The sequence below is a fragment of the Rhinoraja longicauda genome, chromosome 31 (genome assembly GCF_053455715.1).
Source record: "Rhinoraja longicauda isolate Sanriku21f chromosome 31, sRhiLon1.1, whole genome shotgun sequence".
Taxonomy (NCBI): domain Eukaryota; kingdom Metazoa; phylum Chordata; class Chondrichthyes; order Rajiformes; family Arhynchobatidae; genus Rhinoraja; species Rhinoraja longicauda.
Genome location: NC_135983.1, coordinates 29,274,748 through 29,287,789, shown reverse-complemented (window position 1 = coordinate 29,287,789; position 13,042 = coordinate 29,274,748). Strand labels below are relative to the sequence as shown.

Here is a 13,042-nt window from a genome sequence, read left to right as displayed (position 1 = left end):
GACAAAATTGCGGAGCATTTAGATAGCAGTAACAGGATCGTTCCGATCATTCTGTCTCCTTTCTCTGTTCTGTTCGTTTACTTATTTATCTATTTATTCACTTCCCTATGTTCTTTAAATCCCTGTAAAGAGTCTTTGAGTGTATGAAAAGCGCTATATAAATGTAATGCATTATTATTATTATCATGGATTTACGAAGGGGAAATCATGCTTGACTAATTTTCTGGAATTTTTTGAGGAAGTAACTAGGAAAATGGACAGGGGAGAGCCGGTGGATGTGGTGTACCTTGACTTTCAGAAAGCCTTCGACAAGGTCCCACATCAGAGATTAGTGGGCAAAATTAGAGCACATGATATTGGAGGCAGGGTACTGACATGGATAGAAAATTGGTTGACAGACAGAAAGCAAAGAGTGGGGATAAATGGGACCCTTTCAGAATGGCAGGTAGTGACTAGTGGGGTACCGCAAGGCTCGGTGTTGGGACCGCAGCTATTTACAATATACATCAATGATGGATGAAGGGATTAAAAGTACCATTAGCAAATTTGCAGATGACACAAAGCTGGGTGGCAGTGTGAACTGTGAGGAAGATGCTATGAGGTTGCAGGGTGACTTGGACAGGTTGTATGAGTGGGTAGATGCATGGCAGATGCAGTTTAATGTGGATAAGTGTAAGGTTATCCACTTTCCTTCAATCCAAGGGTTTTATCGGTTTGTATTCACAGGGTCTACTTTAAAGATAGATGGGTGTGGGGTCTGAGCAACCAGAATCACAGCTGTGATGAAGGGAGAGGTCTGGACCAAAGATACTAGAGGAGCAAGATAGACCACTCGCCCCTAAAAACCGTAGTATGTCATGGCGCCATTTTAGTAGGCAGAAACTTGCAGAAACAAAAGAAAAATAACAAAAATTTGTGAATTGATAGATGAGATATATTCTGCATTTTAATGGTATCATCACACATACCCCAAAACACTGATTACACTGCGAGAGGCATTGCGAACGGCGGGTTTTGCCTACTAAAATGGTGGCCGTTCTGCTCCTTTGCGTACTACACTTCAGTGTCGGCGATTTCAATGGAGTGGTCCATCTTGTTCCTCTAGTATCTTTGGGCTGGACACAGGCTGGACAATCTGGGCCACTGCACTAGAGGCCTGATGTGAAATCGGCAATTTGTGCAATTCTGCAGGTTGGAGGTAGCGATGTGTCTCAACCACAAAGTATTTAAATTCTCACAATGAACTTTCAGTCCTCCAAACACCAGGTGGAGATGCTGCTCCTCCCAACATCTGCTTTGTCGTTTCCTCCAGACCGTACTGTACATTTGCTTTACCTCATATACTACTTTATATTTACTACTTTCCCCAAACCAATATTCTCTATTGATATCTTCCCTTTCATTTTCTGCCGCCATCTGATAAATAAGCATGTGTGTGTGGAATTTGTAGACTATCTATTAAGCATTGTGCTGATGCACACAGAATTTCAAGAATGCAGGACTACAATGACATGGAATGTCCTGTACCATAGTGTATTAATAAGAGCCCTGTAATCTTTTCAGATTAAAGTTCCAACTATTTGGTCTTCACTGCCACTGTGTATTGCTGCAGGAGGTTGAGTAATAATATAACATGCCACAAATCCTTGGCACAGACTTGCCTTCTGCTCTCCGCCCAACGGAGTGGGTATACGCAACCACATCATCCACGGCCATTTAACAAGTCCACATAGAGCTCAAGTTGACTCTAAAACTTCCACTTAGTGTCCACAAAGTAACATACACTTACCTGCTCTGAGGAAGGCACTGGGCAGTATCAAAGGTGGCACAGAATCCTGGGTTGTACCTCCATCTCCACAGCTCGACAGCACCACAACCTTGGCTTTCAGTTTCAACTCCAGGATCTCAGGAATGGTCAGTAAGTAGGATCGCTCATCCACCAGTTCACCAGCAGCTGGAGGGGGATGTGGAGTAAAGAGTAAAACACCTTCTTCCCAGCTACCATACGTTGCTGTAAAGCAAGGAGAGAACATCGTTGGAGGACTGCATTTTCACTGTTGAAATGACATTTATATTGATGAAAGGCAACTGTGTCTTAAACGTACTCATAGGGCCTTGTATTGTAGAGGTTTGATACACAGCAAGGCTTGCTCTATCCTCTCTCAAATAGATACTGCATTGTGGAGAGTACATCAAACTAGATAGAGACACTTCAATGACTACCTCAGGAAGTTCTGAAATCATCTGTCAAATACCCAGTGAACCAAAACAACATTATTCCTTTAATTGTTTCAAAGGTTTCAAAGGTTTTTCGTTGTCACGTGTACCAATGAAGGGACAGGGATATTGGTATTACCCCACAGCCATACTAAAAAAACCAAGAGAGACAAAAAATACATAAAAGTTAACATAGCCATCCACCACAACGGATTCCCCACTATGATGGAAAGCAATAAAGTCTATTCTTCTTCCCTCATTTTCTCCCGTGATCGGGGCAGTCGAACCATCCGTCAGGGCTATCGAAGCTCCCGCAGCCGGCAGTCAAAGCCCCCGCGTCAGGGCGATCAAAGCCCCCGCGTCAGGGCGGTCTAATCCCCCGCGTCAGGGCGGTCTAATCCCCCGTGTCACGGCGGTCTAATCCCCCGCGTCAGGGCGATCAAAGCCCCCACGTCAGGGCGATCAAAGCCCCCACGTCAGGGCGGTCTAATCCCCCGTGTCAGGGCGGTCTAATCCCCCGCGTCAGGGCGGTCTAATCCCCCGCGTCAGGGCGATCAAAGCCCCCACGTCAGGGCGGTCTAATCCCCCGTGTCAGGGCGGTCTAATCCCCCGCGTCAGGGCGGTCTAATCCCCGGCGTCAGGGCGGTCTAATCCCCCGCGTCAGGGCGATCAAAGCCCCCGCGTCAGGGCGGTCTAATCCCCCACGTCAGGGCGATCTAATCCCCCGCGTCAGGGCGGTCTAATCCCCCACGTCAGGGCGATCAAAGCCCCCGCGTCAGGGCGGTCTAATCCCCCGCGTTAGGGCGGTCAAAGCCCCCGCGTCAGGGCGGTCGAAGCTCCTGTGGTTTGGAGCTCCCAAAGTCGGTCTCTAACCAGGGACTGCCAGCTCCATGATGTTAAGTCCACAGGCTCCCGTGGTTTGAGCTCCCGAAGTCGGTCTCCAGCAGAGGCCACCAACTCCTCGATGTTAGGCTACAGTGCGGACAGAGATACGATACGGAAAAAAACATCTCCGTCGTGGTAAGAGATTTAAAAAAAGTTAACCCAACGACTGCTCTGTCAAGCTTCTCAAGTTTGCGGATGACACAACCCAGATTGAACTGATCCAGGATGGGGAGGAATCTGCCTACACACAGCTGGCATCCTGGTGCCTTTGCAACAACCTGGAGCTCAATGCTCTTAGGATGGTGGCACTGATTGTAGACCAAGCACGACATCCGGAGGCTGTAACGGATCGTTTGATCAGCTGAGAAGGTTGTTGGCTGCAACCTTCCCCCCATTGATGAACTGTACACTGCAAGGGCCAGGAAGCGAGCGGGCAAGATCATCTAGCCAATAATATAAAGGAGGATAGCGAAAGTTTTTTTAGGTACGTGAAGAGGAAAAAAATAGTCAAGGCAAATGTGGGTCCTTTGAAGACAGAAGCAGGGGAATTTATTACGGGGAACAAAGAAATGGCAGACGGGTTAAACCGTTACTTTGGATCTGTCTTTACTGAGGAAGATACACACAATCTCCCAAATGTTCTAGGGGCCGGAGAACCTAGGGTGATGGAGGAACTGAAGGAAATCCACATTAGGCAGGAAATGGTTTTGGGTAGACTGATGGGACTGAAGGCTGATAAATCCCCAGGGCCTGATGGTCTGCATCCCAGGGTACTTAAGGAGGTGGCTCTAGAAATAGTGGAAGCATTGGAGATCATTTTTCAATGTTCTATAGATTCAGGATCAGTTCCTGTGGATTGGAGGATAGCAAATGTTATCCCACTTTTTAAGAAAGGAGGGAGAGAGAAAACGGGTAATTATAGACCAGTTAGTCTGACATCAGTGGTGGGGAAGATGCTGGAGTCAATTATAAAAGACGAAATTGCTGAGCATTTGGATAGCAGTAACAGGACCATTCCGAGTCAGCATGGATTTACGAAGGGGAAATCATGCTTGACAAATCTACTGGAATTTTTTGAGGATGTAACTAGGAAAATTGACAGGGGAGAGTCAGTAGATGTGGTGTACCTCGACTTTCAGAAAGCCTTCGACAAGGTCCCACATAGGAGATTAGTGGGCAAAATTAGGGCACATGGTATTGGGGGTAGGGTACTGACATGGATAGAAAATTGGTTGACAGACAGAAAGCAAAGAGTGGGGATAAATGGGTCCCTTTCGGAATGGCAGGCAGTGACCCGTGGGGTACCGCATGGTTCGGTGCTGGGACCCCAGCTATTTACGATATACATTAATGACTTAGACGAAGGGATTAAAAGTAACATTAGCAAATTTGCAGATGATACTAAGCTGGGGGGTAGTGTGAATTGTGAGGAAAATGCAATAAGGCTGCAGGGTGACTTGGACAGGTTGTGTGAGTGGGCGGATACATGCCAGATGCAGTTTAATGTAGATAAGTGTGAGGTTATTCACTTTGGAAGTAAGAATAGAAAGGCAGATTATTATCTGAATGGTGTCAAGTTAGGAGGAGGGGGAGTTCAACGAGATCTGTGTGTCCTAGTGCATCAGTCAATGAAAGTAAGCATGCAGGTACAGCAGGCAGTGAAGAAAGCCAATGGAATGTTGGCCTTCATAACAAGAGGAGTTGAGTATAGGAACAAAGAGGTCCTTCTACAGTTGTACCGGGCCCTGGTGAGACCGCACCTGGAGTACTGTGTGCAGTTTTGGTCTCCAAATTTGAGGAAGGATATTCTTGTTATGGAGGGCGTGCAGCGTAGGTTCACTAGGTTAATTCCCGGAATGGCGGGACTGTCGTATGTTGAAAGGCTGGAGCGATTGGGCTTGTATACACTGGAATTTAGAAGGATGAGGGGGGATCTTATTGAAACATATAAGATAATTAGGGGATTGGACACATTAGAGGCAGGAAACATGTTCCCAATGTTGGGGGAGTCCAGAACAAGAGGCCACAGTTTAAGAATAAGGGGTAGGCCATTTAGAACGGAGATGAGGAAGAACTTTTTCAGTCAGAGAGTGGTGAAGGTGTGGAATTCTCTGCCTCAGAAGGCAGTGGAGGCCAGTTCGTTGGATGCTTTCAAGAGAGAGCTGGATAGAGCTCTTAAGGATAGCGGAGTGAGGGGGTATGGGGAGAAGGCAGGAACGGGGTACTGATTGAGAGTGATCAGCCATGATCGCATTGAATGGCGGTGCTGGCTCGAAGGGCTGAATGGCCTACTCCTGCACCTATTGTCTATTGTCTATCTCTGACCCCTCTCACCCTGGCCACAAACACTTTGAAGCACTTCCCTCTGGAAGATGACTCTGGACTGTCAAAGCTGCCACAGCCAGACATAAAAAGTCTCTAGTAGCTCTACTCAATAACCTCCTTTTGCACTTGTATTTTATTTCATTTTTCACATGTTCAGATTATGATGTTTTATTTTTATTTGTCTACTGTATATCGTGTTGTTACTTGTGAGCAAAGCACCAAAGCAAATTCCTTGAATGTTTACATATTTGGCTAATAAATTTATTCAATTCAATTCAATTCATTTTGTGTCTGTCTGTCTGCAAACAGCATTTGTTGTTGCTTCCTACACACTGCCCTTGTTGTGTATCATCTCCACAGACATCACATCTGTAGTTGCTCCCTACACACTGCCCCTGTTGTGTATCATCTCCACAGCCATCACATCTGTAGTTGCTTCCTACACACTGCCCCTGTTGTGTATCATCTCCACAGCCATCACATCCTCCCAATATCATGGTGACCAGAGCCACACAAACAGCATCTGTAGTTGCTTCCTACACACTGTCCCTGTTGTGTATCATCTCCAGAGCCATCACATCCTCCCAATATCATGGTGACCAGAGCCATCACATCCTCCCAATATCATGGTGACCAGAGCCATCACATCCTCCCAATATCATGGTGACCAGAGCCATCACATCCTCCCAATATCATGGTGACCAGAGCCATCACATCCTCCCAATATCATGGTGACCAGAGCCATCACATCCTCCCAATATCATGGTGACCAGAGCCATCACATCCTCCCAATATCATGGTGATCAAAACTGCATGTAGTTCTCCAGCTGAGCTCTGTCTCACTCAGGTTTTATAAAGTTTTAGAAAAACCTCCTTACTTTCAATGCCCTAATAATGAATACCAGTATCCCAAATATTCTTAATCATGTTATCTACCTGCGTTGTGACCTTCAAGGATCTGTAGACTTGTATTCAGAAATCCTTCAGTTTTTCAATACTCCCTAAAACCCAATTAAAGCATAAAATAGGCATTCAGTCCTGACTGAAGACACAAAATGGTGAAGTCACTCATTGAGTCAGGAATCTTCTGCAGAGAACATGGATTGGTGATGTTTCAGATCGGAACTCTTCTTCAGACTTTGAAATCCGAAAAAGGGTTCTCTTAAGTTCAGGAGTCCGAAAAAAGGTCCCGACCCGAATCATCACCTATCCATGTTCTCCAGGGATGCTGCCTGGCCTGCTGGGTTACTCCAGCACTCTGTGAAACATCACCTATCCGTGTTATCCACAGATGGTGCCTGGCCTGCTGGGTTAGTGTCTTTCCTTGGTAAACCAGGGTCTGCAGTTCCTCGTTTCTATGAGTCCTGGCTGAATGGGTTAGCAAAAGGGCCAAATTTACCAAACCACCAGCTCATTGTCAGCCCAAAATAAAGGAACCATTTTGGGGCCTGATTGTGATGTAGCTCAACAGGGAGCTGGAGAGAAAGCCCAGCTTACCAATATGCACCACAGTGAGTTGTGGAAGTTCGCTCAGAACACGCTTCTTCGTTGCATGTTCACCCATGACAGCCTCTGTTTGCAGATACCCGGCCACTTTGATAACTTCCTTCTGAGCTCCAATTAACGGGCCCCAGGGCTTCCAAAGTCTTCCCCACAAGGACAAGGCTGAAGGGAAATGTGGGCTTCCCACAACCAGTGACCGAGACTTGCCAAACACCTGACGACAGAAAGAGCTTTCAGTTAAACATTATCATCAGTGTACCAGAGAGCTGGTCGATTTCCAATCAGTGAATTGAATGTGAATTATTAAACTCTATATCATGGACTTTGATTGAAATTAGATGTGTCTGTTCAGCTTCCACTAAAGCAGAATAAACCAAATTAGGAACATAAACTGAAGATGCTAGAATCACGCTACCTGTCAAGTAGCATCATTGAAGATGGAAGTTGAGCTATGTTTCAGATCAATTACATTTTGTAAGAACATTTTAGATAACAGGTCATCGATCTGAGATTATAACTATGTTTCACCCCCCACATGATCACGAGCATGCTTGACCTCAATATTTCTGTATCATTTTGTTTTTTAATTCATAATCCCAGTATTTTACTTGTGGAGAGGGTCCAGAGGAGGTTTACGAGAATGATCCCGGCAATGATTGGGTTAACTTACGATGAGCGTTTGATTCCGCAGGGCCTGCACTCACTGGAGTTTAGAAGGACAAGGGGGAACCTCATTGAAACTTATCGAATAGTGAGCGGCCTGGATAGCGTGGATGTGGAGAGGATGTTTCCACTAGTGGGAGAGTCTAGGATCAGAGGCCATAGTCTCAGAATAAAAGGATGTGCCTTTAGAAAGGAGATGAGGAGGGATCTCTTTCTGCTCATCACTTTGTTTTCCTTTCAGATATTCAACAACTGCCACCTTTGGATTGCCACTCTTTAATAACCTGTGTTGGTCTGCAGCTCCTGGGGAATAGTTGCCTTTCAAACCCATTCATTTCTCCAACACACTTTATTCACCAATGTTAGTTTCGCACAGCTCTTCATTCTTTCTATAACTCTTATTTGCCACTATTTTCTGGGAGGTATGGGGATTTTCCAAAGTTTTATATTCAAAGTATAATAAATACAGAATGCGATTGTCTTCTAACAAAATGTCCAGATGCAATGTTCTCAAATTAAAAGTATCTTTAATTCAGCAATACTTGACAGGGTTAATGGCCAGAACCAGCCTGAAGGCAACAACACAGTTTCTGTCCAGATACTTGCCTGCTTGAATGGAAGAATGACGTATGGCGAGCTGGCAACAAGTGTGTTGGTGGACGTACAGTTAACCAGCTGACTCACCGTGTCCATCAGTCCCACCTTCTGCAAACCATGAAGTTCCCGCTGAGAACCACCCATATGTTGCAGCATAGCCATTGTTGGAGCGGACCCTGAAACACAGAAAAGGAGGAATCCAGGGGAACTGGAAGTACACAAAGGATCCAGATTCAGCTTTTGTGGCAATGATTCAAAGCAGGTAGGCGTCTAGCCTAAAGAATGGAGGATATAAGTCAAAACACACACGAGTCCAAAACTGCAAGGCCTGGAGCAGTTCAGTTCATTTTATTGTCACATGTACCAAGGTACAGTGAAAAGCTTTTGTTGCGTGCAATCCAGCCAGCGGAAAGACAACGCATGATTACAGTCGAACCTTCACAGTGCAGAGACCTCGGAGTATAGGCACATAGTTATACAGTGCAGAGACCTCGGAGTATAGGCACATAGTTATACAGTGCAGAGACCTCGGAGTATAGGCACATAGTTATCCTGGGCAGTCTAAAACTAGAGGACATAGATTTAACGTGAGTGGGGAAAGATTAGAAAGGGACCTAAGATTCCTGTTAAGTAGATAGTCTGCAGTTACCCTGCATGTTCCCATTAGTTGTACAAGGCCCTAGTGAGACCGCACCTGGAGTACTGTGTGCAGTTTTGGTCTCCAAATTTGAGGAAGGATATTCTTGCTATTGAGGGAGTGCAGCGTAGGTTTACTAGGTTAATTCCCGGAAAGACTGGAGCGACTAGGCTTGTATACACTGGAATTTAGAAGGATGAGAGGGGATCTTATTGAAACATATAAGATTATTAAGGGGTTGGACACGTTAGAGGCAGGAAACATGTTCCCAATGTTGGGGGAGTCCAGAACCAGGGGTCACAGTTTAAGAATAAGGGGTAGGCCATTTAGAACAGAGATGAGGAAAAACCTTTTCACTCAGTTATAAATCTGTGGAATTCTCTGCCTCAGAAAGCAGTGGAGGCCAATTCTCTGGATGCTTTCAAGAGAGCGCTAGATAGAGCTCTTAATGTCAGCGGAATCAGGGGGTATGGGGAGAAGGCAGGAACGGGGTACTGATTGTGAAAGATCAGCCATGATCACATTGAATGGTGGTGCTGGTTCGAAGGGCCGAATGGCCTACTCCTGCCCCTATTGTCTATTAGAGCAGAATAAGAAAGAGTATTTAAAGTTAAGAAATATTTGGATAAAGTAAATAAAGAGTGACACTGCCCAATGATCAAAGTGTCAATAACAATAGGGCACAAGTTTAAAGGTAAAAGGAATGAAACCACAAATAATATGAGGAATTATTCATTGTGAAAGTTAGAATTTGGATTTCAACGACTCATCGGATGGTTGATGCAGATTCAATACCAGCTCTCAAATGGAAATTGGAGAAATAATAGATGAAGGACATGTCAAAGGGCCCCTTGGAGGGAGAGTGGAACTGAAACTCTCTTTGAAAGAAACAGTGCAGATTTGGAGCAAGTGGCCTTCTCTGCTAAACTTCTTGATTGATATCAGCATTAGCCACTGCACACTGATTAGCATTACCATCTGCAACACCAGGGCTTCAATAAGCAGCAGCCAAACACTCTCTAGCTCTGATGAATGAATTGTGCAGCACAACCTGCCCCAGGAAAGTGCTCAATCGCATAAGACACCATTTTAGAGCATAGGCAAAAAAATGCCCTCCCTTAAACAAATACCCTTAATAACTCATTTCTTTTGGAAGTATTATGTAATATACAACCGAAAGAGATTTGTTTCCCTGCAGGAATAATCAGTGTTAATTGGGAGTGACATGATTTAGAATTCAAGTCCAATAGTTAAAAAGTGACGCATCGATGATGGGCAACTGAAGGTATTGGAATTGGTGCACAAAGAGATGGACTACCTGATTTCACATCCAACGGTAATCTACTTTCTATTTTATGCTTAAAATCTTCACTCAAATTAGCCACAACTTCAACTGCAAACAGGGATGGTGCAAGGGTAATCCAAAACCTCTCTCCCAGTATCTTATTATTCACGTCTGGTAGGTTTGCGAAGGGAATCTGGAATTAAAGAAGGAATCAATCAGATTTAAGAGGAAGGAATCAAAAGAATGGGAAATGAACAAATAATGGCACAACAGCCAGTGTTTCAGGGTAATCTCGCTAATTGCAAATGTAAGGATGGGTTCGGCAGGATGAGGGACATGTGAATGGGATTTATAAATGGTACAATGCACAATGGATTTATAAATGGCACAATGTAATAGTGACAGATGGATCATTCTTTGTGGAATTTTGGCATTTCCCTTAATCTATTTTCCCAATCTAGTTTTCTCAAGTTAAGCTCAACCCTTACCGGTCTGCCTCCTAGATATCTTTCACTACATATCTACATACAAGTTAAGCTCAACCCTTACCTGTCTGCCTCCCAGATATCTTTCACTACATATCTTTCACTACATATCTACATACAAGTTAAGCTCAACCCTTACCTGTCTGCCTCCCAGATATCTTTCACTACATATCTTTCACTACATATCTACATACAAGTTAAGCTCAACCCTTACCTGTCTGCCTCCCAGATATCTTTCACTACATATCTTTCACTACATATCTTTCACTACATATCTACATACAAGTTAAGCTCAACCCTTACCTGTCTGCCTCCCAGATATCTTTCACTACATATGTTTCACCCAGAGAGTTGTGAATTTGTGGAATTCTCTGCCACAGAAGGCAGTGGAGGCCAATTCACTGGATGAATTTTAAAGAGAGTTAGATAGAGCTCTAGGGGCTAGTGGAATCAAGGGATATGGAGATAAGACAAGCACAGGTTACTGATTGTTGGTGATCAGCCATGATCACAATGAATGGTGGTGCTGGCTCGAAGGGCCGTGGCTTCCTCCTGCACCTATTTTCTATGTTTCTATGTTTCCCTATCTGGTTTTACTGTTGTTTAAGATTCTGACAGGGAAAGTTTCATTAAACTGTCTCAAGGACCTCTTTACATTCTGTCATGTCATGAGTCTAAAAGTCTAAAGTTTAAAACTTCCTTGGAACATTGTAGCCCAGAATTGTAAGTTCTCCCCTACTTTGAGCAAGATCTCTGCGATTATGGAAGATAGAAGCAACAAGCCGGAGTAACTCAGCGGGTCAGGTAGTATCACTACAGAAAAGGAATAGGTGATGCTTCAGGTCGAGACCCTTCTTCAGACTGAGAGTCAGGGGAGAGGGACGCTAGAGATATGAAAAGGTACAAGGAACAAATGAATGAAAGGTATGAAAGAACAAATCTAAGCCAGCCAGATGATCAAGTAAAGGTGGTGCCCACATTGGTCCATTGTTGACTGTGGAGAAGGCGATAATGAGTGGATAGTGAAATTAAGCAGGACAACAGTGAAATTAGTAGGACGCTTAGGGTGGGGGAGGAACGGAGACAGAGGGAAGGCAAGGGTTACTTGAAATTAGAGAAGTCAATGTTCATACTGCTGGGTTACCAATGTATCGTGGCTAGGGTTGCCAACTTCCTCACTCCCAAACAAGGGACAAAGGGTGACGTCACCGCCCCGCGCCCCACGTGACCTCACCCAGGCAGCGGTCACGTGCTCCCGCTCCACCAATGCCGGCCGCCCGGGTGGGGTGAGGTTAAGTGGGGCGTGGGGCGGTGACGTCACCTTGTCCTGTATTTGGGAGTGAGGAAGTTGGCAACCTTACTAATACGGGACAAGGGCCAAACTAATGTAGCCCAAAATACAGGATGTCCCGGCTAATATGGGACAGTTGGCAACCCTCACCATGGCCCTAATTACCTGTAGCTCTTCAATTTTATTGACTGCATTTCATGCTATTTACACAAATGAATTCCACCGTGGTCTGGCCTGTTTGAACAATTGACTTGGTACTAATTGCCCTTCGATTCTGTGTACCTCCCAGATCTCCTCTCAACAATGGCATACATTTCAGAAATGCTTTGTGATATAATCTGTTCATCACTTCAAACAGCCCCGTCCACTCCACCATTTCAGCAACCCCCCTGTCTTGCTTGGACCCATACCGACCTGGATGAGATATTGGTCAGGTACAATCAGAATTTCGCTGCCTTCTTGCAACTCATCCAGCAACTCATTGAGAGGTCCCAACAGAAGCAGGTACATCTGTTTCCAGAGCTCCGTCTCCATCCCATCCTCTGGCGGGCCGCATGTTGCCCTGGAAGACTTACAGGATGAATGGGCAGTCCAAGGGACCTGCAGCAGAAGGATAATGCACAATATGAACAATGAGCCTTCATCTGCAGCAGCTAGTGCAATAATATGAACAATGAGCCTTCATCTGCAGCAGGTAGTGCAATAATATGATGAATGAGCCTTAATCTAGAGTCAAGAGATTTAATTGTCATATGTACCGAAACAGAACATTAACTTTTTTCATGTAATAAAAAGGAACTGCAGATGCTGGTTTATACCAAAGATAGAGAGAAAATGCTGGAGTAATTGAGTAGGTCAGGAAGCAGAATTAGAAACATAGAAAATAGGTGCTGGAGGAGGCCATTCGGCCCTTTGAGCCTGCACCATCATTCATTGTGATCATGGCTGATCATCTGCAATCAGTAACCTGTGTCTGCTTTCTCCCCATATCCCTTGATTCCACTAGCCCCTACAGCTCTATCTAACTCGCTTTTAAATTAATCCAGTGAATTTGCCTCCACTGCCCTCTGTGGCAGAGAATTCCAGAGATTCCCAACTCTCTAGGTGAAAAGGTTTCTTCTCACCTCAGTTTTAAATGGCCTCCCCTTTATTCT

The 13,042-nt window shown here is 44.9% G+C and overlaps 1 protein-coding gene across 3 annotated transcripts in view; it reads right to left on the bottom strand.

The window, feature by feature from the left end:
- Window positions 1-13,042, bottom strand: part of LOC144608419 (uncharacterized) — a 108,107-nt gene that overhangs the window by 68,581 nt on the left and 26,484 nt on the right. For all 3 annotated transcript variants that reach the window (XM_078426163.1, XM_078426166.1, XM_078426164.1), the window contains 5 exons: window positions 12,303-12,488; window positions 10,146-10,305; window positions 8,200-8,366; window positions 6,925-7,144; window positions 1,790-2,011 (listed from right to left, as the gene is read on the bottom strand). In XM_078426163.1, coding sequence (XP_078282289.1) covers window positions 1,790-2,011; window positions 6,925-7,144; window positions 8,200-8,366; window positions 10,146-10,305; window positions 12,303-12,488 — 955 coding nt within the window. The remainder of the gene's footprint in view (window positions 1-1,789; window positions 2,012-6,924; window positions 7,145-8,199; window positions 8,367-10,145; window positions 10,306-12,302; window positions 12,489-13,042) is intronic.